Consider the following 26,224-nt stretch of genomic DNA (forward strand, 5'->3'; position numbering starts at 1 on the left):
AATTGCTTATATTTAGACATACATAAGAAATTTAACTATAACCATTAACTAGTAATGGTCATATGTTTTTTGTTTTAGAATTACCATTGTTTACTTTTAAATGCACATAAAAATTTTAACCTTCACCATAAACTTATAGTTGAAGGTTTTTTCATGTAAACCGTAACCATAAAATAATTATAATCATGCGGTTTTTTTTCCTTAAACCGTAACAATACATTACTTATAATCACATGTTTTCTTCTTTTATCATTAGAATTGTTAATTTTTGGAAACACAAAAGCAAATACACCGTAATCATACAATACTTACACTTAATTACAAAATTTTCCTTTTAACATGACAATTGTTTATGTTTAGACTCTCATAAGAAATTAACCCTCGACGATAGTTACTAGTTTTAATCTTTTACTAAGTAGCTAATATTCACTACCTTTAGACAAACATATAATTTATGTGGCCATATGTATTAGCTTTTAGCCACACCATATTCATGTCTAATTCCACACTATGATTTAGACAAATGAACGATTGCTTCAAGTAACCATACATATATTTATCATTTCAAATAAAAATAATCATAGAAATATGTAGCTAAAAGTATATTAGAATTTTATTAATAACCTTTAGCTATTGAAATAATCGAAAATATAGCAGAGTTGTTTGGCAAAAGTATGATTGTAGTCATTTTTTTTTTCTAATGGAATTGATTCATATGTTATTAGGGAATATGTTGACTTTGGTGAGGTACACACCTAGCATGTTCAATCTCCTCACAAGTTTGTTGAAATATTTACAATGACATTCCTACACAATTATTTCTTGATTTTTGAAACACTTTAACATTAAAGAAAAAGACACACAATTATTTCTTGATTTTTGAAACACTTTAACATTAAAGAAAAAGACGTAATAGCGGCAATGCCATTAATCGCGACAACTACTATTAGTGGCGAGTCGGCAACACACAATATTCAGGTTTTGTTTGGTCGCTATTGTCTTCAGACCCCGAGACCGATCGGTATCCGTAAGATTGCACCCTGGCCCTTGATTATTTGAACAATTCAACGGCTGTAAATTCGTGTCAAACTGATAGTAGTGTTAATCAAATGTCTTATTTGTATTCTTATACTTAATTACCTTGTATAGTGTAAGGTCCTAAGTGTAAATAACGTTTATTGGTTGTACTATTTAAACAACCGAATAAAACAGAAACCCTGACGGGCATTTACGCAAACGCAAACCAACAAGAAATATACAAACTGAAAATGTTAATATTGCATAATGAAGCAAATCCTATAGTTGAGGAATGTATCAAACGCTACTATTATATATTGGATAAACTTCAAAAAGTTCCTAGAGTACATGAACGTAATTAATTGATTAAAACAAAACTTGGAAATCTGAACTACAAGAAGAAATAGAACAAGCTAAAAAGTGCTTCTATTCTATGTCAAACCCTTGATCAACTAGTCACTAACTAATTAGTTATATATAGCACTTGTTACTAGTAGAAAAACCACTTGAAATCTCACTAGAAGAATCACACAGAAAACTAGATTTCCATGCATCTTGCAAACCTAGTGGCAAACTCATGAAAGGGTACCCCCCACTAGATGATCTCCCCCATTGGTCCTCAAAATGCGTATTGATTACACTCTCAGTGGCACCCTTCATCATTATCAAGCCACCCCTTCCTTCTTGATCTTGAACCCCATGGATAGAGTTTTCTTCCATTTCCACTGGTAAAGTAGTAATTGAGAAGCAACCGCCATTTATGTAACATTGTTGATGGTCATGGTGCAACCCATTAGTGATGTAGTCCAAACCCTCTGGTTTATCAAAATCTCCAAATATCGGATTAGGTATGTTAACTAGCAAAGATGATGCATCGATTGTTGATGACTTAGAACCGTAATTAGGTTCTTGGAACAAAAAGGGATAACTTGTTGCATAATTTAGGTGCTCACTGCTAGAAATGGAATTTTGTGGGTGTTTGTTGGTGGTCGTTGTAAGTGTAGGGGGTGTTGGGTTAATATTAAAGGGTTTGTAAAGAGACATGTTGTTACTTCCGGTATGGTTAGGAGAGAAGTTGGTGATCGATGAATGTTGTAAGTCATTGCTAGAAATGCCATGTTGAGTAAGGATGTTGCAGTCAGAAGGTGTTTCTTGCAAGATTGGAGATACCCATGAATGAGAGAGGGTTCTTTGTGCAGTCGAGCTTGCTTTCTTGAATATTCTACAGATTGCCCATGAGTCCTGCATATTTCGCAGATAATAATTAGCTTAGTAATTAAATGACGTATAGGAAGATATTAAACTAACGTTTTTCATTATACAATGTATCATGGGTTCGAATCTCAAAAATCATCTTGCGACAATGTCCAAGAAAAGGATGCACACAAAGGTCACACTTTTTTGTCACCTAGACCGATGTCTAAAACAAAAGTTGTTCATTTGAATTTTCAATATACATATGATGTAGTAGTCATTTAAAGTGGAACACCGAGCGAGTCTCGCATACAACCCTACCGTTTGTTTCTTGATCCAAGTGTAAACGAGGTTTCTATCAAGATAGTCGGTGAAGAATAATTACTGATTATTTATTATCTACTAGCCTACTTTTTTTTCCTATGTTCTAAGAAGCTAATAACACATTACACATACGATCTACTTTGAGGACATGAAGGACTTACATTGGCAGGAATGGTTTTCTCAAGAAAACGTTTGTTCGGGGCAGTATGATCGGTAAGGGAAGGCAACCGAAACTCATGCATCATCCAGTCGGTTTTGATACCCTTTGCAGCTCTCCCTTTATAGAACACAAGTGACTTCTTCAAACCGATACATTTTGAACCCTCAGAGGCATAGATCGGCCGGTCTGTACCTGTGGCTTTCCAGAATCCAGCTCCGGTCACACGGTTTGGCCGAGCACTGTTACGATATTTCCTGTCCCTCGGACAGTAGAAGTACCATTCTTTCTCTCCGGTCATAGCCAACTCTAAAGTTGATTAAAAGAATTAAAGACAGAATCTTGTTAACTTCCATGCAGAAAGGAGAATACAAATCTTGCAAAAGCACAAAAAAGAAAATCTTGAAATCATGCGATAAAAACAAGAACATGAATCATACTTGGAAGATCCCAGGGATCATGTTTATAGATATCTAATTGCTTGATGAGTTCAATGGAGAGTGGCCTTTGTTGTATCTTCCTCTTTAAGTAAAACCCAACAAGCTCCTCGTCGGTGGGATGAAACCGAAAACCTGGCAACATGATTTCCTCTATTTTATCACCATTCTCACTTCTCTCTTCCATTATCGGACCTATTTTAGCTCTAACTCTTACTCAAAAACAGAAAGAAAGAATATATACAGCAGCTAGCTTTTTACTTAGATCTGGAAACCCAAAAACAAAACTGATATCTAACCAAACTACTTAACTAAAGAAAACCTATTAAATGATACCATAAAAAAAGTACGTACAGGTGATCGGAGTAAAACAGACGAGATGAAGAGAAAATTAGGTTTTCTTGTTTTAGCTAGCTAGGGTTAAGTGAGAAAGAAGCATGAAGAAAAGGAGATGAAAGTGAATGGTAAGTTTAGTTAATTTGAAGAGGAAGATATGCTTCCTCAATAGGGTTCTGCCTCCGAAGGATCAGCCGTTTTTTCAGGTGACCTTAAAGAAGAGCTGGTTTTTGCAAGGATCTCGCTGTATTAACCCCAAAAATAGTACGTTAGAGAGAGAAACTAAAGAAATTATTTAACATAATGCTTTCAAAATTAAAAGAAAGAAGAAAAAAACAACTACCAAGAAAGACTCTCACTAAGTCAATAATCGAATTGTTTATCTATTTTTCCTTCAAGAAAAAAGACTAGTTAATAAATTTGGAAAACCATTAAGGTAAAACTTTTATCCATATTATCCATTTAATTAATACATTTTAACTATTTATATAAAATTAATATATGTTGTTTTTTGAATAATCAACTAAAGTATGTCTTGTTTGTAATTCGATGGACTAGTATTAATTAATACCAATTTCCTTTTTACCATGTGATTAATGAGAATCCTAATAACTTGATTTAAGAATAGATAGACTCAAAATATCAGAAAGTTGATAGATAGATATCTTTCAACCAAAGATTGGGAATTTAAGTTTTATGTGTGACATGAAATGCGTACGTACGATTTACAGAGTAATAAGTAGGTGAGTTAGCCATTCTAATAAAAAAAATAACTAGATTCTAAAACTAAAGCGCTATAAAAGAATCAAAATTTGAAAATCTTAGTTAGTGATTCGCTAAACCCTAAACTAAAGACAGGTGACAAAAGAATCAAAATTTTGAAAATGTCACTTATTTACTCCACACTTCGGGTGTTTTGGAAAGCCATCAAACTACGCTAGTCTATTGAAACTAAAGGAGAAAAGTAATGCTTATGGCACATTTTATAAGCATTAGCATGTTCAATCGGATTAAAAATAAGGTCCAATCATGTAAATTTGATTGGTCTATAGGGTGTATCTCTCCTACCTCGTGTTTTTTCTTGTAATCGGAATTAGGCTTCTCGATTAATTAGGTTTCTTTTTCTCTTTTGTGCTAATAATATTTGTTCGTCGTTAAAAAAAAACAATAATAAGTACATATTGCTATAAGTCAGAAATAGAAATTTTTGAATTTGAAAACTAAACAAGCTATCTTTTTGAAAACCATGAAAATCTTATTAATTTCTTGGTCTTTTTGGGAGAAAAAGACTCTTATATTTCAAACTTTAATGCATCTATCCATGCAACCCTTTTTGGGGGTAGTTTATTAATTCCAAATTGATGAATCTCAAGGGATTAGTTTGGTTTGTTGGGATCATGATCGATCTCTATTATTAACTATTTCTTAATAACTAAATTTTCTCATTTAATTTCAATATATCGATGCATGAAAGTAATAAATGTTATTTACTTAAAATATAATCATGAGCAGATAAAGACAAACAAAATTCCAAGAAGAGGTGTTTAATGCGTTGTTTAATGAGCTTTCATTTGGGGTTTTTGAGTTATGTGTAAATGTGGACTTTGGAAACCGGCAAAAGCTCAAAATTATATATATTTAGCTGCCAAATTCTATGCACACACAGTCGAAATCTTGAGTTATAATAACCTTTAATTTAATAACTTAATTATTCAAAGTATCGAATAATGCAGTTTCTATTCCATTCCTTCAAAGCTTCTATTCCACTGACCTGTCAGGATAATATGAATATCTTAAGGGCCATTTGGACCGCTAAAGATTCCCCCTACTGTCATACGCTATATGACTCCATACACCAGTCGATTTATTTAAAGATTCATTCAATGAGCTACTTCTTATCTCAAAGACTTACAAGATATATATTAGAATATCAAGTACATGCGGTGAATTACTATTTGGCCCTATCTTTCTTCACCTTATTTGTTTAACAGGACTAGGGTTAGGGTTTTGGTAATATATGTATAAGATAGTAGATGTTCAGCATAGCCTATGTAGCATAGCCTATGTATATGTAAGCATGCCCTAATTAATTATCAGTGGTGTAGTCAGGATTTTATTTTAATATAGGCTAAATAATATAAAAAATATGAACGAGTGGCAAAATTCTTCAAACCATAACAAAATGTATATATATATATATATATATATATATATATATATATATATATATGCATTCTTAACTAAATTAATTATCAGTGGTGTAGTCTATGTATACATGCGCTAATTAATTATCAGTGGTGTAGTCAGGATTTTATTTTAATATAGGCCAAATAATATAAAAAATATGAACGAGTGGCAAAATTCTTCAAACCATAACAAAATGTAACTATATATATATATATATATATATATATATATATATATATATATATATATATATATATATGTGCATTCTTAACTAAATTGTTTATTTTAAAGTGCACATGATGTTGTCTTATATCATTAAAATAATATAAAACTGAGTCTAAATGATATAGACAACAATGTATTCTCTTCTATTAATTTCAATTTTGAATGGAATATGTCATATCACAACCATATATATATATATATATATATATATATATATATATATATATATATATATATATATATATATAATCTTAATTTTGTGTGGGTGGACCAAGACTCACTCTTGTCCTATATTGACTACACCCTTGTTAATTGCTATGAAGAGTATACAAGACTTAATTTTTGGCATATGCCTACACCATGCATGTTGGTCTTAAAACAAGTATGAGGGTGTATGTAACAAAAATACATGTTAACAATGAGAATAACATCAACTACAAAGCAAACAGTGGCGGAACCAGAAAAAATATTTAGGGATAGCACATTTTTTTCTGCGTAAGACCTAAAGGGTAAAATCGGAAAAACTCCAGCTTTACCTAACAGGTTGAATTCTCTAACTGCTTTTTCTGCCTAATTTCTAACCGGTTGCAACTTAACAGCCTTCCCCCTTGCTTTAACTAATGTGAACCTGCATAACTATAAGTATATAAAAATGTCATGAAAATTGGAACTCTACTTTCATCCAACAAACATATACCTGGAAGTATCATCCCCATCATCTTCATCTTATTAAACAAAAGAAAAACTAAGATTAAATTAGAATGTTAAGGAAGCCATGACTGATGGCTAAATTTAAGAATATAAACATGTATCATTACTTCATAACATTATAGTCAAACATATACTTAAAACTAAAATAAATTATGTTCAACAATTTCTCATTATCATTTTCAGTTTGGATTATGCCTCGTCAATACCTACCACATATAGAGTTATGCTTAGTACTAATGTCACATGTGCATCAATCTACACTTGAATCATTCCAAAAACAGATCAGTAACCAGTTGAAGAACAGAAAGCAACAAAACCAAAATAAAAGATGTCAATAGGTGTTGGAATGGATGCTTGAAGAAACTAATATAGTTTGTTTTTCATTGAAAAGTTTTATCAAACACTTAATGTTCATAATAGACCCCAAATTAAACAATCAAACTCATGAAAAACTCATAAAAATATAGTATAATCTATAAAACTATTTAATGATTTCTCCTAGTAGGAAATAAAATATAATCATCCAATATGGACACAATCAGAAAGCAAGTAAAGCAACTACCGTGTTTTGGATCTGTAATTAAGAAGATGAGCAAAAAAAATCATAAGTTTTAGTTGTAAAATAGAGAAACTCGTGTGTGACTTCACTACTCCGCTTTCTCATCTTCATTACCCTTCGTCTTCAACAATCTGGGCTAAGGAGTATCACAATATATTATCTAGGTGAAGCATCTCTTTTAACAAAAAAATTACATTTCTCAGACAAACTTGAGGGGTAGCACAGGCTACCCCTAGCTACTAATAGGTTCCGCCCCTGAAAGCAAATTAGATTTGTATATTAGTATATCTAATATAAACCTTTCCTTTATTCTTTTTTGCTACCAATTTTTTTAAATTGTTGAAGGTCAAGCAAAAAACTAAAACCCAAAAAGAAACAAGGAAGATAGAAAAAGAAGTAGGATATAATTCAATTTAACAGGGAGTAGACCCATAAGTTTTTTCAAAGAGAGACAAACACAAAACATATAATCTTGTATAACTATAGTTCAAAACAAAATTAAGTCTAATATTTATCAAATACATTTTCATGAAATAAAGCACTTCTCAATCACCTTTGGACATTTGAGGATCTATTCATCAAAACAACAAGAAATATTACAAGAAACGCTAGCGAAAAGCTAGTGGAAGGATAAAAAGCAACCGACATTGTATCTACAACCCATTCCCCCCAAACTAACCTGAACCCCTCCCAAGTTCTAGACTTGAGCCAATAAAAAGCAATAGCTTTCACATCTACAACAAGAGAATTAATATAAGTCAACTTGTTGTTAAAGACAATACGATTCCTATGACTCTAAAGAAACAAGAAATACACATTGGTAATGACTTACATCATCGTTTTTTCTTTCTTCTTCAACCATCTATGCGCAGTCCCATCGCACTAATTGATTACGGAGGTAGCATTGTGAGGAAACTAATTCCACTAGCCATTAATCTTTACTCTAATTTCCTTGTCCGACGAACATTCTAGGAAGAGATGTTCAGTAATTTATTCTTTACTGTTACAAGTGGGACAAAGAGTCAAATATCACATCTAATATGGAACCCCGACTCTCCCCTTATGTCAAGATTAGATCTCGTTGGTAGCCGACCCAAACTCAATCTTCAAATAAATAGATTAATTTTAATAGGAACAAATGTGTCCTAAAAGGTTGTCACCGAAGCTTTATCAAGTGAGATTGTAACATCCCGATGATAATGTACATCTAATTTTAACCATCTAATTTTATTATATTGCAATTTGGACCCTAAGTAAAAGAAAGTGTGCAATGAAGGCCCTAGTGGTATTTTCATAATATTGGATGTTGAGGGAGTATGCCATGCATACGTATGTATGTCGAGTGTACTAGGGAACGAACTAGTACACTGGGCATACATATGTACACAGGACGTACGTGTAAGGCATGAAAACCCTAGTTTTTAGGTTTTGGCTCATATTTAAACCCCATTATAGCCCATTTCCCCTCACCTCGTTAGCCTCCATCTTCTTGATACGTTTTTGCAACCCTAATTCATCTTGTGAAGCATTTATAAGCTTGAGAGTATGTGTTTTGTGCTCTTAAAGAAGAAGGAATGAAGGAGAGACCACCTTGGAGGAGTAAAGCTCTTTGGATCTAGGATCACACCACCTTTTGGCAGCAATTTGATGTATCATGTTCTGCACTTGGTGAAGTTTCATTTAGATCTTGTGTTGGAATGATTTTTGGTCCTTTTTCTCCCAAATGTGGAGGTTCATGAACATAACATGTGTTAGATAGGGTGGCTAAGTCCATAACTATATTTGGTATGTACTTGATCCGAGAGTAGCATGGTCCATTTGGGTTGCACTTCACCGGAAAAATTTGTAAGGGTGGACTTTTGAGAAGAGGTTATTTATGATTTATTAATATATTATAAGTTCTAATATATTAATATGAAACCATATTATTTAACTAGTATTGATCAAGAATTGATTTGGAATTAATTTTGTGATCAAAAGAAACTAATTAAATATATGGGGATTGACTGTGTAAATGAATCATTCTTATAAAGTGAGCTAATGATCCATGATTCCTTATGTTGGGCTAAACCCATGTGGTGACTCATGGATACGCCATGGAGGTTAAAACCCATGGAGCATGATGAATATGGACAGTCATGCACATTAGGGTTTGCATGGTGTAACCCTAATGTAGCCACACTATATAAGAAGCCCTCTATTGCATGAAATCAACTACTAGAGCATATTCAAGAGTGCTAGCTAAAATTAGTGTGTGCAAATAACCTCTCTCTAGTTCTTCCATTAGTTGGTGGTGATTTGTGGTTCCATTTGAGGCGTTCACATTATTGGTGCTAAGCTCTTAAAGCTTCAAGGTTTTCAACTACACTAAAAGGTATGTCATCTAACTAGAATTTTGTAGTGTAGATACTCCATTGTATGCTAGTTAGGATGATGCTTTGGAATTTTGAAAGTTTGCATGTATATTAGAGAAAACATGTGTTAGAATGCTCAAAACTCATCAGCAGTATCAGAGCCTAGGATTGTTTTCCAATATACTTGATGCTCCTTGCTTTCAAATGCTTAAATAAATCGATTTTCAACTTTCTAGATAGTGGACTCGCCGAGTTAGTTCATGCATTCGACGAGTTGGTGCTCCATAGTGCAGATTTTTGAGTTTTAAGGCTGGAATTGGACTACGATCATTACCCTAAATTGTTTTTGAACTTATCAACATGTTTTTTGATGTGGTAATGATCATGCTAATCCAATTTAAAATATAATTGTCAAAGTTTCAGTTTTGTATTAGTTTATATGGTTAGGCTAATTGCATGAAATTTGTTTGATTTGAATTGTCTTGTTCATATGAGTTTAATTGTATCTTCTATGAATTATTTGATTATTGTATTAGTTAAATAATGTTTTAAATGTTTTTAATCAACTCCATAACTTGTCCTCAAGTTATGGATGTTATGGAACATGAAAGGTTTTTCTATTAAAGATGTCATTAAACTCATATGTTATGAACTTGAAGAGTTTTGACAAGTTTCAAAACTTGTCCTCAAGTTTTGGAATTTGTAAAGTCTCACTAAATGATACTTTAATTCCAAACCTTGGAATATTAAAAATTAAAATTCAACCCTTATATTATTATAATATTATATGTTTAATATACATATATATATATATATATATATATATATATATATATATATATATATATATATATATATATATATATATATATATATATAAGACAAGTCGGATTTACTGTTAGTAGGCCTCATATACGAAGCCGGTCTATAAGGGTGGTATAAGGTTACTGCCTTTAAAATGGTGGTTTAATGGGTGTCCACTCTCACCCACCGCTTCCATGACTAGTGGAGGGTCGTTAGCCGAACGGGTAGTACAAAGACTATAATTCTCATTAAAAGTATAATGATAATTATAAAGTAACTAAACCTTTTATAAATTCCCAATCTTAGTTACTTTAGGAAAATGTAAAATTGATGCTAATCCATGAAATTACACTTTGCACCTTACCAAGTCGTTAATGGAGCGTGTGTGGTTAACCGGCATATTAACTTGGACTAGTAACAGTGGCAAAGGGTAGCTTAATGTTTATCATAAGGTCAATGGAGCGTGTTTGGTTAACCGACACATTGGTTAAGGTGATAATTGACATTGAGAGTACCAAGTACATTTGAATGGTTATTCACACCTTGTTTGTGATCCTCGATATCCCAGTCACAAAACTAAAGGGCATAATCAAGATTTAAACATGCCATTGAAATGTTCAATGAATCTCAAAGGATCTAGGAGTATCAAATCCAATTAAAACTTAATTAACAAATTTCATTTTCATGGTGGAAATTCGTAAATCCTCATTTACATACCTTCAAATATTTTGCAAGCTGGATTACGGCATCCCTCTTCCAAATTGTAAAATATTGTGTTGGGACCTAGCCTTAATATTTCATTTTGGGTGTTATATTAAGGACTCTTTATCTAATCTAAACTTTGTCTTTCTTTCTTTTCAGATGTCTTCCAACACTGCTTCTGGCTCAAACCCTATCGGCTCCTCTTTCATGAACCTTTATGGGAGACTCATCTTTGATGGAACTAATTTCAATGATTGGATTAGGAACATCAGGATGGTCACTTGCTACGAGGACAAGAAATATGTCCTCAACAAGGAGCTTAAGAATATCGATGAGTCTGCTGCTAATCCTCAGGAGCTTGCTGATTTCAGGGCACATGAGAAAGATGCCACCAAGGTAGCTTGTATCTGTTGGATTAATGTCTAAGTCCATAACTATAATTGGTAAGACTTGACCCGACCCGGCATGGTCCATTTGGGTTGCATACCATCATGCACTTGGATAGACTATAATGAGAGAAATAAGACACTTATGGTTATTAATATATTATAAGTTCTAGTATATTAATAATAAGAATAATAAGATTATTTAATTAGTATTGATCAAGAATTAATCTAGGATTAATTAAGTGATCAAAAGAAGACTAATTAAATATATGGGTTGATTGTGTAAATCATCCATACTTGTATATGATGGGTTTTGAGCATTCTAACACTTCCTAAGTGTACATGCAACCCTAATAACCTTGGATCTATGTTTGTCTAATTATCATGCAAAGTTGAATTCCAAGGTTATATTCCTATCTAGCATACATGGGGAACAATTTTAACTTGAATCATAGATAGAATAACTTACCTTGTTGTTGCTTGTGTTCCTTGAAACCTTGTGAGCCTAGCACCCCAAGTGTGATGCCTCAAATGCTTCACACAACACCAAATGCTCTTGGAAAGACTCTTGAGATAACACACTTCACAAAAATCGGCCAAGCCCTCTTGTTTCCTTAGTAGTAGTAGTAGTAGTAGTAGTGCCGATTTTGGTGGAGAATATGCTTCTTATATAGTGTTGACACATCTAGGGTTACACCATGTAAACCCTAATGTGTCATGACTCTTCATTTCCATGACCCATGGGTTTGTAACTCCCATGGAGCATCCATGGAGCATCCTATGGGTAGAACCCAACTTGATAATCCATGGAGCCTCTTAGCCCACTATACAAGATATGGATGATTTACATAATCAACCCATATATTTAATTAGTTATCCTTTGATCACTTAATTAATTCCAAATTAATTCTTTGATCAACTAATCAAATAATATTATTAATATATTAGAACTTATAATATATTAATAATCTCCAAGTGTTATCTCTCTCATTTAGTCTATCCAATTGCATGGTGCCATGCAACCCAAATGGACCATGCCGGGTCGGGTCAAGTACAAGCCCGAAATAGTTATGGACTTAGACACCTTATCCAACAGTCTCCCACTTGGATAAGTCTAATAACTATATCTCTAGTACTTCAGGAACCGACTGGCAATCGTAGCTCTTTACAAGGTTTCTCGAAACTTGAGAAGATGATGGTACGCCATTTAAGATAAGTGATCATATAATCCTCCGTTCTAGATATCAGCCGGACAAATACATGGAACATAGTCTTGCTTATTGTCCAGCATTTGTTTCCCGATTTCCGATTTGTTTGACATAGAACTTAATTGAACACATCAACTTAGTTCTGACCGGGCCCGGTACATGGGTCAAAACAAAATCATCGAGGGGCCCAGATATCAGCTTCTAATCCAAGAAGGAACAGATAAACTTCGACTCATATGTTTGTTCTACCACTCATTGAATTACACACAAAAGTACGTTTTATAACATCGAGTTACCAATGCGGTTTCGTACAGTCAATGCATAACCAACTTGTAAGTAACAAATCATATCTCTAGGTTTGAAGACTTATATGATATTACCGTCTCACGATCACTCGAGATAGAATTCCATGAAGTGATTCCAGTGAGCGTGGGTTGAGTCCAATGCTCAGAACTTATGAGCACTCATGATTGTTGTAGCCTTGTCCAACACCTTGGACCTCTACAACCCATCATGACAGTCTTGATTCATACCTACTTCCGACATATGACCGACTGTGGAGGTTTGAATAATATGTTATACCAAACAAAATTATTCTGGAAGTCAAAACATGCAAAAGAAATATAGTAAACGATTGACAAGAGATAGCAACACTTTACTCATAAATAAAACACCTTTTATTCATCATCAAATGTCAATTACACTTTACAAATTTCTGAGTTATCTAACTACTAAAACTTATATCATCCTTCAGCCCTATGCTCCGAGCATGCTGGAGATGCTTAACCCTACTTAGTCCCTTCGTGAGGGGATCTGCTGGGTTCTCATCCGATGATACCCTCTTTGCCACGAGGAGTCCTTCTTCGATCCGATGTCTAATGAAATGGTATTTTCTGTCGATGTGTCTGGATCTCCCATGATCCCTTGGTTCCTTGGCTAAGGCAACAGCACTTTCACTATCACAGAAAATTTCCATTGGCTCTTTAATAGCTGGTACAACTCCAAGGTCTCCAATGAAGTTCTTCAGCCATATCGCTTCCTTTGCTGCTTCACTAGCTGCAATATACTCTGATTCACAAGTAGAATCAGCCACTGTCTCTTGCTTGGAACTCTTCCAAGAAATTGCTCCTCCGTTTAGGGTAAAGACCCAGCCCGACTGAGAGCGGAAATTATCCCTATCAGTCTGGAAGCTAGCATCACTATACCCTACAACTCTCAAGTTATCACTCCCACCGAGGGTAAGGACCCAGTCCTTAGTCCTCCGTAGGTACTTGAGGATATTCTTTACCGCAGTCCAGTGTGCCTTGCCAGGGTTCGCCTGATACCTGCTAACCATGCTCAAGGCAAAAGCTACATCGGGTCGAGTACACGTCATAGCATACATGATCGATCCTACAGCCGAAGCATAAGGTGTTCGACTCATTTCTGCTATCTCAGCCTCAGTGCTAGGGCTTTGTGTCTTACTCAACCTGGTGTTACTCTGGATGGGTAACTCTCCTTTCTTGGAGTCCTGCATGCTGAATCGCTTCAGCACCTTATCCAAGTAGGTACTCTGACTAAGTCCAATTAGTCTTTTACTCCGATCTCTCAAGATTCTTATCCCTAGAATATAGGCAGCTTCACCAAGGTCCTTCATAGCGAAACACTTCCCAAGCCAGGACTTTACTTCCTGCAGGGTTGGAATGTCGTTTCCTATGAGTAGTATGTCATCCACATACAATACCAAGAAGCTCACTATACTCCCACTAGCCTTGACATACACACAAGATTCATCTTCACTCCTAGAAAAGCCAAATTCCTTGACCTTTTCATCAAAGCAAAGATTCCATCTGCGAGGTGCTTGCTTCAATCCATAAATGGATTTCTCAAGCTTACACACTCTATTAGGGTACTCGTTGCTGACAAAACCCTCTGGCTGACTCATGTAAACATCTTCAGCCAACTTCCCATTAAGGAAAGCAGTTTTGACATCCATCTGCCATATTTCATAATCATGAAACGCAGCTATGGCTAACAGAACCCGAATAGACTTAATCTTGGCTACCGGAGAAAAGGTCTCATCATAGTCCACTCTAGGAATTTGAGAGAAGCCCTTTGCAACCAGTCTAGCCTTATAAGTGTGTACTTTACCATCCATGTCGGTCTTCTTCTTGAAGACCCATTTGCACCCTACTGTCTTACGACCTGGTACATTTTCAACCAAGTTCCAAACTTGATTGTCATACATGGATTGTCTCTCGCTATCCATAGCCTCTTTCCATTTAGCAGACTCGGGGCCTGCCATGGCTTCCTCGTAGCTGTTAGGGTCATCTTGACTTACTAGTGTCTCATCACTAATAAGTGTCTCACCTTCTGCAGTAATATGGAATCCATAGTAATGCTCAGGTGCACTCCTAACTCTCGTGGAACGTCTCAGAGGTACAGATTTGTCAATTTGCTCAACAGGAGTTTCCTCCTCAAGTTGAGGGCTAGAGTTTGAAGTTCCTTCACCGCTTGATTCTTGAATTTCTTCAAGATCAATTTGCCTCCCACTGTCTCCTTGGCTTATAAACTCTCTTTCTCGAAAGACTCCTCTTCTTGCTACAAAAACCACATTGTCACTAGGTCTGTAGAAGAGGTAACCAAAGGAATGCTGTGGGTAGCCGATGAAAATACACCTCTCGCTTCGAGGTTCGAGCTTATCATGAGTCTCGCGTCTCACGAAAGCCTCGCAACCCCAAATCTTGATGTGGTCTAGTTTAGGTACTTTACCAGTCCACATCTCGTGAGGAGTTTTGGCAACTTTCTTTGTAGGGACTAGATTGAGGATATGGGCGGCAGTCTCTAAGGCATACCCCCAGAATGAGATTGGTAGCGTAGCTCGACTCATCATGGAACGAACCATATCCAACAAGGTTCGATTACGCCTCTCAGCCACACCATTCAACTGTGGTGTCCTGGGAGGTGTCAATTGTGAGACTATCCCACATTCCCTTAGATAGTCGAGGAACTCTGAACTAAGATACTCACCACCACGATCGGATCGAAGCATCTTAATGTTCCTGCCCAATTGATTCTCGACTTCCTGTTTAAATTCCTTAAACCTCTCGAAAGTCTCTGACTTATGCTTGATCAAGTAGACATATCCATATCTACTATAATCATCAGTAAAAGTCAAATAATAACGATTAGCATCCCTTGTGGCATGTTTGAATGGTCCACACACATCCGTGTGTATAAGGTCCAACAAACCTTCACCCCTCTCACATGAACCTGTGAAGGGTGACTTTGTCATTTTTCCAAGTAAGCATGATTCGCAACTATCATCTGACTTTAGGTCAAACGACTCCAAGACTCCATCTTTTTGGAGTTGGCCTATGCGTTTCTTGCTTATATGTCCAAGACGACAATGCCATAATGATGCTTTATCCAAGTTATTATTGGTAGAATCAATACACAAAACATTATTTCCCAAGTTATCTACAACAGATACAGCTTCATACACACCATCACAAGGTAATGCTTTAAAATAAAAGACATTATTATAGAAAACTTCTATAGAACCAACTTCATTATTAAATGAAAAGGTAAACCCTTGTTTGTACAAAGCATGAAAGGAAATAATATTTCTTGCCATTCCTGGCGAATAACAACACTTATTCAAATCTAAACTAAACCCACTACTTAGCGATAAAGTATAAACTCCAATCTTGGTAACAGGTATAACTTTCCTATTCCCCATGATCAAGTTTATCCTTCCTTGCTCCACATCCTCACTTCTTCTTAGTCCCTGCAAGTCACAACAAATGTGAATACCACACCCGGTATCAAGGACCCAAGAGTTAGAATGGGGTGAGTTATTAGAAATGATAGTGTAAATACCTGCATGGTTGGGTTTAACTTTCCCATCCTTCACATCTTGCTGGTATTTTGGGCAGTTCCGCTTCCAATGAGCTTTTTCATGGCAATAGAAGCATTCAGCCTCTTTTGGGTCAGAAGAAGGAGTAACGAAACCTTTCTTGGTTCTACTTGAAGAAGAGCCATCAAGGGTCCGAACCTTGGTACCCTTAGAAGAGCTCTTTCTCTTCCTCCCTCGATTCTTCCCGATTGCCAAGACCGGAGTAGAGTTTTGAGTAGGAGTGATAGCAACCGACTTCCCCTTAAGACCTGTTTCTGCGGTCTTGAGAAGTCCCTGAAGTTTGTTGAGGGTGACTTCTTCCTTGTTCATGTGATATGTCATGCGGAATTGATCATAGCACGATGGTAAGGAATGCAAAATAATATCTATTGCAAGATCCTCCGGGAAGTTCACATTAAGCTTCAGCAAACGATCCACATACCTTTGCATTTTCTGCATGTGGCTCGTGACGGATTCCCCGTCCTTCATCATGGTTGTTATCATGGAGCAGATGATCTCATACCTCTCTTGTCTTGCACTTTGATGGTATCTTTCCATCAAATCTTGGTGCATGTCATAAGGGTAGAAATCTTCATAAGACTTTTGGAGTTCCGCTGTCATCGTGGCCGTCATGATGCAAGCCACTTTCGTAGCATCCCTTTCATGCGCCCGAAATTCAGCGATCTCCTGAGGAGTTGCAGTGGACTCATTAATCTCCTTAAGCTCCTTGTCAAGGACATATTCTTTGTCCTCGTAGCGGGTAATCATCCTGATGTTTCTGATCCACTCATTAAAGTTGGATCCATCAAAGGTGACTTTCCCACACAAGTTCATAAGGGAAAAGGAGCCATTAGGATTAGAGCCAGAAGCATTGGAGAAAGACATCTGAAGGGGAGAGGACAAGATTAGTTTAGATATAAGAGAGTCCTTAATAAAACACCCAAATGTAATATTAAGGCTAGGATCCAATCACAATATAATATAACTTAGAAGAGGTATGCCGTAATCTAAGCTATATCATATTTGAAAGGTAGGTGAATGACGATTCACCAATTTCCACCACGAAAACCGCAATATTTTACTATTAGGTTTTTTGAATGGTTCTTAGAAATTCCTAGATTCTTTGAGATTCAATGAACTTTTCAAAGGCATGTTTCAATCTCGAGTGTGCCCTCCAAGTTTTGTGACTGGGATACCGAGGATCACAAAACGAGGTGTGAAGTAACCATGCAAATCACTTGGTACCCTTAAAGTTTATCACTCAATCGATGTGCCGGTTAACCACACACGCTCCATCGATACTATAATAAACCCTAAGTCACCCTTTACCTACCTTGTTAAGTCCAAGTTAGTGTGCCGGTTAACCACACACGCTCCACCAACGACTTAATCAAAGTGTAAAGTGTAATTTCATGGAATAGCACCTTATTCACATTTTTCCTAAAGTAACTAAGATTGGGTATTTAATAAAACATTTAGTTACTTTATAATATTCATCATACTTTGAATGAGAATTAATAAGTCCTTGTCTTACCCGTTCGGCTAACGACCCTCCACCGATCAAGCAAGCGGTGGGTGAGAGTGGACACCCATTAAGTCACCATTTTATAGGCAACAACCTTATACCCACCTTATAGACCGGCTTCGTGAATGAGGCGTACTAGCGGTAAGACGACTTTGTTCTTATACATATATATATATAATTATTAAATCATAATAATATAAGTATAAGGGTTGAATTTTAACTTTTAAAATTCTAGGGGTTGGAACTAAAGTTTTAACTTAACTTTACTTGTTCCAAAACTTGAGGGCAAGTTTTGTAAACTTTCAAAACTTTTCATTTCTTGTAACTTATGAGTTTAATAGAGTAATAAAATGAGAACTTTTCATTTTTCTAACTCTTGTGTTCTTTTAATGGTTTTTTTTTTTTAATCCAAGAGACTTTTGGTTTTCCATAACTTGAGGACAAGTTATGGACTCCATTAAAACACATTATGATCATGAATTAATCTACCACATAGGTTACAAATAATTCCTATGATCATCTAAACATCATAAGAACAAGAACATGAATATGAACACTTTCAAGAATCAAAATCACATTTAATCTTTGTAATTTTGATAACTAGTTGTTGTAAATGAGTTAGAAAAGACATTACACCTTCTAAAATAAGTTTTCAAGTACCAAAACATTTTAGGGTAATGATTCTAATCCATTTCCAGCAACACAAGTCGAAATTCTGCACTCTGTCGACCCTACTCGCCGAGTGCATAAACCTACTCGCCGAGTAGGTTGAAGATACACATGAACTCGTCGAGTCCTCCCCATGGACTCGCCGAGTCCATCAGTCAGACAGCAAGATTTTCGACTTTCTTCAACTTTTAAGCACAAATAACAAACAAACAAGCCTAGGCTCTGATACCACTGATGGGTTTTGAGCATTCTAACACTTCCTAAGTGTACATGCAACCCTAATAACCTTGGATCTATGTTTGTCTAATTATCATGCAAAGTTGAATTCCAAGGTTATATTCCTATCTAGCATACATGGGGAACAATTTTAACTTGAATCATAGATAGAATAACTTACCTTGTTGTTGCTTGTGTTCCTTGAAACCTTGTGAGCCTAGCACCCCAAGTGTGATGCCTCAAATGCTTCACACAACACCAAATGCTCTTGGAAAGACTCTTGAGATAACACACTTCACAAAAATCGGCCAAGCCCTCTTGTTTCCTTAGTAGTAGTAGTAGTAGTAGTAGTGCCGATTTTGGTGGAGAATATGCTTCTTATATAGTGTTGACACATCTAGGGTTACACCATGTAAACCCTAATGTGTCATGACTCTTCATTTCCATGACCCATGGGTTTGTAACTCCCATGGAGCATCCATGGAGCATCCTATGGGTAGAACCCAACTTGATAATCCATGGAGCCTCTTAGCCCACTATACAAGATATGGATGATTTACATAATCAACCCATATATTTAATTAGTTATCCTTTGATCACTTAATTAATTCCAAATTAATTCTTTGATCAACTAATCAAATAATATTATTAATATATTAGAACTTATAATATATTAATAATCTCCAAGTGTTATCTCTCTCATTTAGTCTATCCAATTGCATGGTGCCATGCAACCCAAATGGACCATGCCGGGTCGGGTCAAGTACAAGCCCGAAATAGTTATGGACTTAGACACCTTATCCAACAGTATAGTGGGCTAATGCTCCTTGGATAATCAAGTTGGGCTAAAACCCATAGGATGGTCCATGGATGCTCCATGGTGTATTTGTACCCATGGATCATGGAAATGAAAGGCCATGTCAATTAGGGTTTACATGGTGTAACCCTAACTATATAAGCATCTTATTCTTGACCAAAATCGGCCATTAGTGTGTGAAGTGAAAGGGCTAGCCGATTTCATGAGCTATAGAATTCTCTCAAGCTATTCTAAGTGTTTTGATGATTGTGATTCCATTTGAGGTGTCACACTTGGGGCACTAGGCACTCAAGCTTCATGAAGACTATCTACACCAAAGAGGTATGTATTCTATCTTGCTATAGTCATTGTTTTGTATGCTAGATTAGGATAATACCTTGGAAGTTCTTATTTGCATGTATAATAGAGAAAACATAGATCCAAGGTATTTAGGGTTGCATGTACACTTAGGAGTGTTAGAATGCTCAAAACCCAACAGTGGTATCAGAGCCTAGGCTTGTTTTCTTGTTATACCTGCAATAGAAGCTAAAAAATCGAGTTTTGTTGCTGTCTGCCCAGCAGACTCGCCGAGTCCATGAATGGACTCGCCGAGTCCAAGGCAAAATGCATCCAACTCGCCGAGTTGGTTGATGCCACTCGCCGAGTAGGAGCCCCAGACAGCATATATTCGAGGTTTTTGGCTAGAAATGGACTAGGAACATTACCCTAAGTTGTTTTTGAACTTATAAACTTGTTTTTAATGTGGTAATGTTCATGCTAATCCATTTTCAAAGATAATTGTCAATAGATTCATGTTTTGAATTAGTTTAGTGATTAGGCTAATTACATGAAAAAGTTTGATTTGAATTATCTTGTTCTTATGAGTTGCTTAGATTAATAGAAAAGTTAATTGAAATAGTTGTTTTCAATCCATTTTAATCTAAGAGTTGAGTATAAAATGTGTTTGTGTAACTTGTCCTCAAGTTACATGAAGAGTCACATTAAAGACTCATAAAACTCATAAAAGTTGGCAATGGTTACAAAATGAAGAGTCTTGTGTCATTGAATAATTTTTTATGACTCCATAACTTGTCCTCAAGTTATGGAAGTTCAAGAGTCACTTCATTAAAGAAAAATATGTAACCATAGTTAAATCCATAAGTTATAAAATAAAGAAAAAGTTAGTTCTTTTATTAGTTTAAAGTCTTCCATAACTTGTCCTCAAGTTATGGAACTTGAAGAGTTTTTGGATTAAAACTACTTTAAACACATAAGTTATGGAATTAATTAGTTTTGAATAGTTTCAAAACTTGCCCTCAAGTTTTAGAATTTGAAAAAGTTTTCCTTATAAATACTTTCATTCCAAGTTAGCCCTTAGAATTTTAAAAGTTAAAATTCAACCCTTATACTTTATAATATTATAAGTTAATAATATATATATTTGTATAAGAGTAAAGTCAGTCTTACCGCTAGTACGCCTCATTCACGAAGCCGGTCTATAAGGTGGGTATAAGGTTGTTGCCTATAAAATGGCAACTTAATGGGTGTCCACTCTCACCCACCGCTTGCTTGACCGGTGGAGGGTCGTTAGCCGAACGGGTTTGACAAGACTAGAATTCTCCCTTCATTAAAAGTATTAACGATAATACTAAGTAACTAAACTCTTAATAATACCCAATCTTAGTTACTTAGGAAAAATGTGAATAAGGTGCTAATCCATGAAATTACACTTTGCACTTTGTTTAAGTCGGTTAGTGGAGCGTGTGTGGTTAACCGGCACACTAACACGGATTTAACAAGGTAGGCAAAGGGTAACTTAATGTTTATCATAGTATCGATGGAGCGTGTGTGGTTAACCGGCACATCGATTGAGGGGTAATTTATTAAGGGTACCAAGTGATTTGCATGGTTACTTCACACCTTGTTTTGTGATCCTCGGCATCCCAGTCACAAAACCTGAAGGGCACACTCGAGATTGAAACATGCCTTTGAACAGTTCAATGAATCTCAAAGATCTAGGAGTTTCAAAACCAATTAAAACCTAATAATACATTTCGTTTATCTTGGTGGAAATTGGTGAATCGTCATTCACCTACCTTCAAATATTTTATAGCTTGGATTACGGCATACCTCTTCTAAGTTATAAAATAGTTTGTTGGGTCCTAGCCTTAATATTTCATATTGGGTGTCATATTAAGGACTTAAAATCAACTATCTTGAATATCTCCCAAAAGATGTCTGGTTTAGACACCTATTTATGATCTTCCCAAATCTCTTGAAACAAGCTTTCCTAATGAAGATGATGTCCCATGGATATCATACTTCTTTCTCCTCCTCCAATTATTCTTCCTAACCCACAAGTTCTTGAAAAGTTTAAGGTCACTCAAGCCCTATTGGCAAGGCAAGGTCTAGGTGTGATCACATCTTGGAGATGTAGTCACATATTGACAAGCCGGGAGAGTTGGGTGTCAAAGTCTTGAGAAAGTTGGTGGTTCAATCACTTTCTAAGTCACATAGTGAGTTCTTTTGGAACACCTATGAAACAGACTATGATAAGACCCTTAATGATCTTATCTATTTGTTAAGATCAACTTCCTAAAACTTTATGGACATTGACAATGATGACATTGGATATCTAGTAAAGCTCTCTCATCCCGGTGGAAAGGGATTAGCCATAGTCAACTCGGTTGACCAAATGGTAAAGAGAAAAGCTAAGTCTGTGATAGTCTCGTGTACCTTTATCAAAGGGTCCATATGTTTATATTGCCAAAGGAAGGGGCATTGGTTGCGAAGCTGCCAGATTTACCTAAGGATGTTAAAGTCAATAAGTTTGACTCTACTTCAGGTAAAGTCCACTATCTAACTCCGTTAAGTTTCTATTCTGAGATTCTTGATACATGATATGACTAGGTCACATGGTGATGTTTTAAGAATCAAAGAAAAGTGAAGAAACTTAAAGAAAGAATATGCTGAATCTGATGGCGTAGATGGATTTCTATCGCATAGTTTGAAGATCGGATTCTTGAGCTATTTCTTAGGAGTTATGAGATATTGCTTAGGAATCGATAACAACAAGTTTTCATATGGATTGTAAGGATAAGTTTTTCCGCAAAGTTTTACAATAAAAGGAAAATTTTTGATTTTATTTATTTTAAAATATCCTTACAATGGCATTTGATGAAAATTGTTGCTTATAAAATTCCGTTAATAGCAAGAGTGGAAGTATGAAATTGATTCTTTCATTTGTGGTAATGTCTATATTTACCAAATAAGGAAAGATTCTCATCACCCAAGTTTCATTTGGACCGGAACTTGGAATCATGCAAGTTGTATAGCATGATGAATGAGAACTTTCAAGTATTGGAAAATTAAGACTAATTACTCGGTCACATGGATGTGTGAGTCAAGTAATGGACTAAGGGATCGAGTACATAGTCTTGTGCACTGGTCAAGTCCACCACAAAAGATTGATAAGACTATTCGTCATAGTTTACTAAAGCTCAGTAAATATTATTATACTTACAAGCTTAAGTGTAACTCTAAGACATTGGAAAAGGTTCCAATATATGGCAGAGCGAATAAGAAGAATCAAAATGGCAGAAGGATAAAAGTTTCTCGAATCTGAAAAGATGGGAGAGTACTTTAGTATCAGTTTTGTGATCATCTTAATGATTAAGAGACCATAGCACAATTAGTTCTCTAAGGAAATCTTAGTGCATTCTTATGACTAAGAAGAGGAACTTGAATTGTTGAAGTGGTTAAATCAAGAAGATGAGCCATACTTCGTTCCAATACAAGTCTTAGAGTCATACTCCAAGATTGTAACTTGAGTGACATGTCTCAAAAGAAGGTTAAAACACTTGTCAAATGTAAGAGTAAAAGTTTTCTACTCTTGTACATTTGAAATTGGTAAGTTGTGATGTTTTGGATAAAACAAAGACCAACTTAGGCCAATTGTGTGAAGTGTTTGTCTTGATTAGAATCCACACTATCTCTTGGATATTTGACAAGGGAGTCTTATAGGTCAAGAGGACAGTGGGAGTCTTAAAGGTCTTGAAAGTCTAAAGAACTAATCAAGAATAGAACCTGAAGTTCTTCACTAGCACACGACTTAAGGTTTATAACCTATCGTGGTGACATATTCTGTGCCCATTCCAGTTAAAGTTGGCTTTGCATATGAGTTCTTAGAGTTATCAATTTGTTGCACAACAACTTGGAAGCAATGGCAGGCCCTTGAGCTGCCAGGTGGCAAGAAATTAAGATTGAGTTCAGTCCATATGAGTTTGGATTTGTCATTATCCTTGTCTTGTGACTATGATTTTGAAAATTCACATGGATAAGAACACATACACCAGTAAATCTAAGTGTCATAAGGTTTCTCTCCGATTCATGAAAATGATGGTGAGGAAACACTTTCACTAAGTAGATTTTATCTAGATAGCAATTGTGATATTTGCATTCTCAAAGTCGTTAGTGGAGCGTGTGTGGTTTACCGGCACACTAACCTGGACTTGTGAGAAATGGCAAAAAGGTCTAACCATTATGATTACGGCATACCTTTTCATAATTGTTTAGACACACAAGTGTGCTATCTAAGGGAAGGTGTATGACTTTGATAAAGTCTTATCAAGACAATCTAGTATCAGAAATCTGAACTTTGGTAAGAAAGTCAATGAAGTATTGATTTCTAGAAGTCCAGCTGATTTCTGGGTACATGTCAAAGCTAGTGGGAGCATAAGTGTTATGCTAATAATCATCATGTTAGTGGGAGCATGATAATTATGATAAGTATTGCAAGCTAGCAATGTTAATTATAGAAAACAAAAGTTTTCAATTGGGAAAAGGTTGTTTTGCTATAATTAAGGGAGAGGAAATTATACTTCATCTCAAATCTATAAGCTTAGATCGTGAGGCTTTAATCATTTGGTCAAGGATATATATATATATATATATATATATATATATATATATATATATATATATATATATATATATATATATATATATATATGAATTTCATGTTGGAATGGCTCAACATAAGGAAATTCTGTATATGGGTCCATTATTTGCGTTCTAAAAATTTGATTATGATTACGGCATCCCTTTTCATAATCTGAATTATGAGAACTTGGCAAATAGAAATGGAAATGTTATAGCAAAAGACTGGTTTTGTCTTTATGTGAGACATCATGAATCGATTCCCATATGCTTCGTATATAGGATCGATTACATGTGCTATATTCATCCTTTCTAAAATTTTCCAAATGCCTGGGGCATTAAGAAGGGAAAAGGTTTAGAACTGGATATGACTAAAAGGATTAAACAATTGTCGAGGACAATCTAAGGTTTACCAAAGATTGGTTGCTCAAGGACAGTTGGAAGTATAGTGATAATTCTGGAAGGACCATATTGACATAATCTGTAAGGAGGCAAATCTTGTTCAGAAGTGATAGTCAAAATGGAATCTGGAAATGTTTCAAAGTTAGAATTTATCAATTTGTTTAAGATTAGGAAACTTAATGCAAGAAGGATGTTCCCAAGGAGCTGATCTCCTTTGGAATGGTCTGTAATGGTTGTTGTCAAGTCCTTCTGACTTTGTGCATAATCGTTACAAGAGGATCAATGCATATAAGTTGAGAATCTAACAGATTTCAGTAAATGGCATGAATTTGGAATTCTTGCATTTGCAGTAAGGATTTGGGAGTGTGAAAAGAGAATCATTGAAGTTATGTTCAATTGATCTAGTTCACAAAGTAAAGATCATAGACAAACATAGCATGCATACTTGGTGTATGGCATGACTAGTGTTTAGAAAACATAGTGTACATGCTTGGAGCATGGGACAACTACTGTTTTAAATTCAAGAATAAAGTTGATAGCTAAACAGTATACAATGAATAATGTGTAATCATATGGTGATAAATAAAAGGTGTTTTATTTATGTTCATAGGTTTTGATACCATATTGGATTCAATTATTATTGTGTTTCATTTTGCATGTTTTGACTTCCCGAATAAACTAGGTTATTCTTCCGGAATGACTAAGTTATTCAAACCATCCACAGTCGGTCATATGTTGGAAGTAGATATGAATTAAGACTGTCATGGGTTGGCTTGTAGAGGTCTAAGGTGTTGGACAAAGGGCTACAACACTCATGAGTGCTCATAAAGTTCTGAGTATTGGATTCAACCCGCGCTCATTGGAATCACTTCATGGATCTTATCACGAGTGATCATGAGACGATAATATCTTATATTCTTCAAACCTTGAGATATGAGTTGTTACTATGAGTTGATAGTACATTGATTGCACGAAAATGCATACGGTAACTCGGTGCTATAAAACGTGCTTTTGTGTATGATTCAACAAATAGTAGAACAAGCCATATGAGTCGAAGTTTATCCGTTCCTTTTACCTTCGGGATAAAAGCGATATCTGTGGGCCCCTCGATGATTTGATGATGACAAATGGAAGTGCTCGGCCGGGCCAGGACTGATTTGATTTGTTCAATTAGTCAGTCGTCATAAATCGAAAATCGGG

The 26,224-nt window shown here is 35.5% G+C and overlaps 1 protein-coding gene across 1 annotated transcript; it reads right to left on the reverse strand.

Moving 5' to 3' along the window:
* Positions 1-1,277: 1,277 nt before the first annotated feature.
* On the reverse strand, positions 1,278-3,658 carry LOC145071291 (protein FEZ-like). Its single transcript, XM_079018195.1, has 3 exons — positions 3,133-3,658; positions 2,697-3,001; positions 1,278-2,259 (listed from the first exon to the last, which is right to left on the reverse strand). The coding sequence occupies exons 1-3, from the start codon at positions 3,314-3,316 to the stop codon at positions 1,489-1,491; spliced, it is 1,260 nt and encodes a 419-aa protein (XP_078874321.1). The 5' UTR covers positions 3,317-3,658; the 3' UTR covers positions 1,278-1,488.
* Positions 3,659-26,224: the final 22,566 nt, after the last annotated feature.

The sequence above is a fragment of the Lactuca serriola genome, chromosome 8, assembly GCF_051521515.1.
Source record: "Lactuca serriola cultivar US96UC23 chromosome 8, Lser_US96UC23_V15, whole genome shotgun sequence".
NCBI classification, from domain to species: domain Eukaryota; kingdom Viridiplantae; phylum Streptophyta; class Magnoliopsida; order Asterales; family Asteraceae; genus Lactuca; species Lactuca serriola.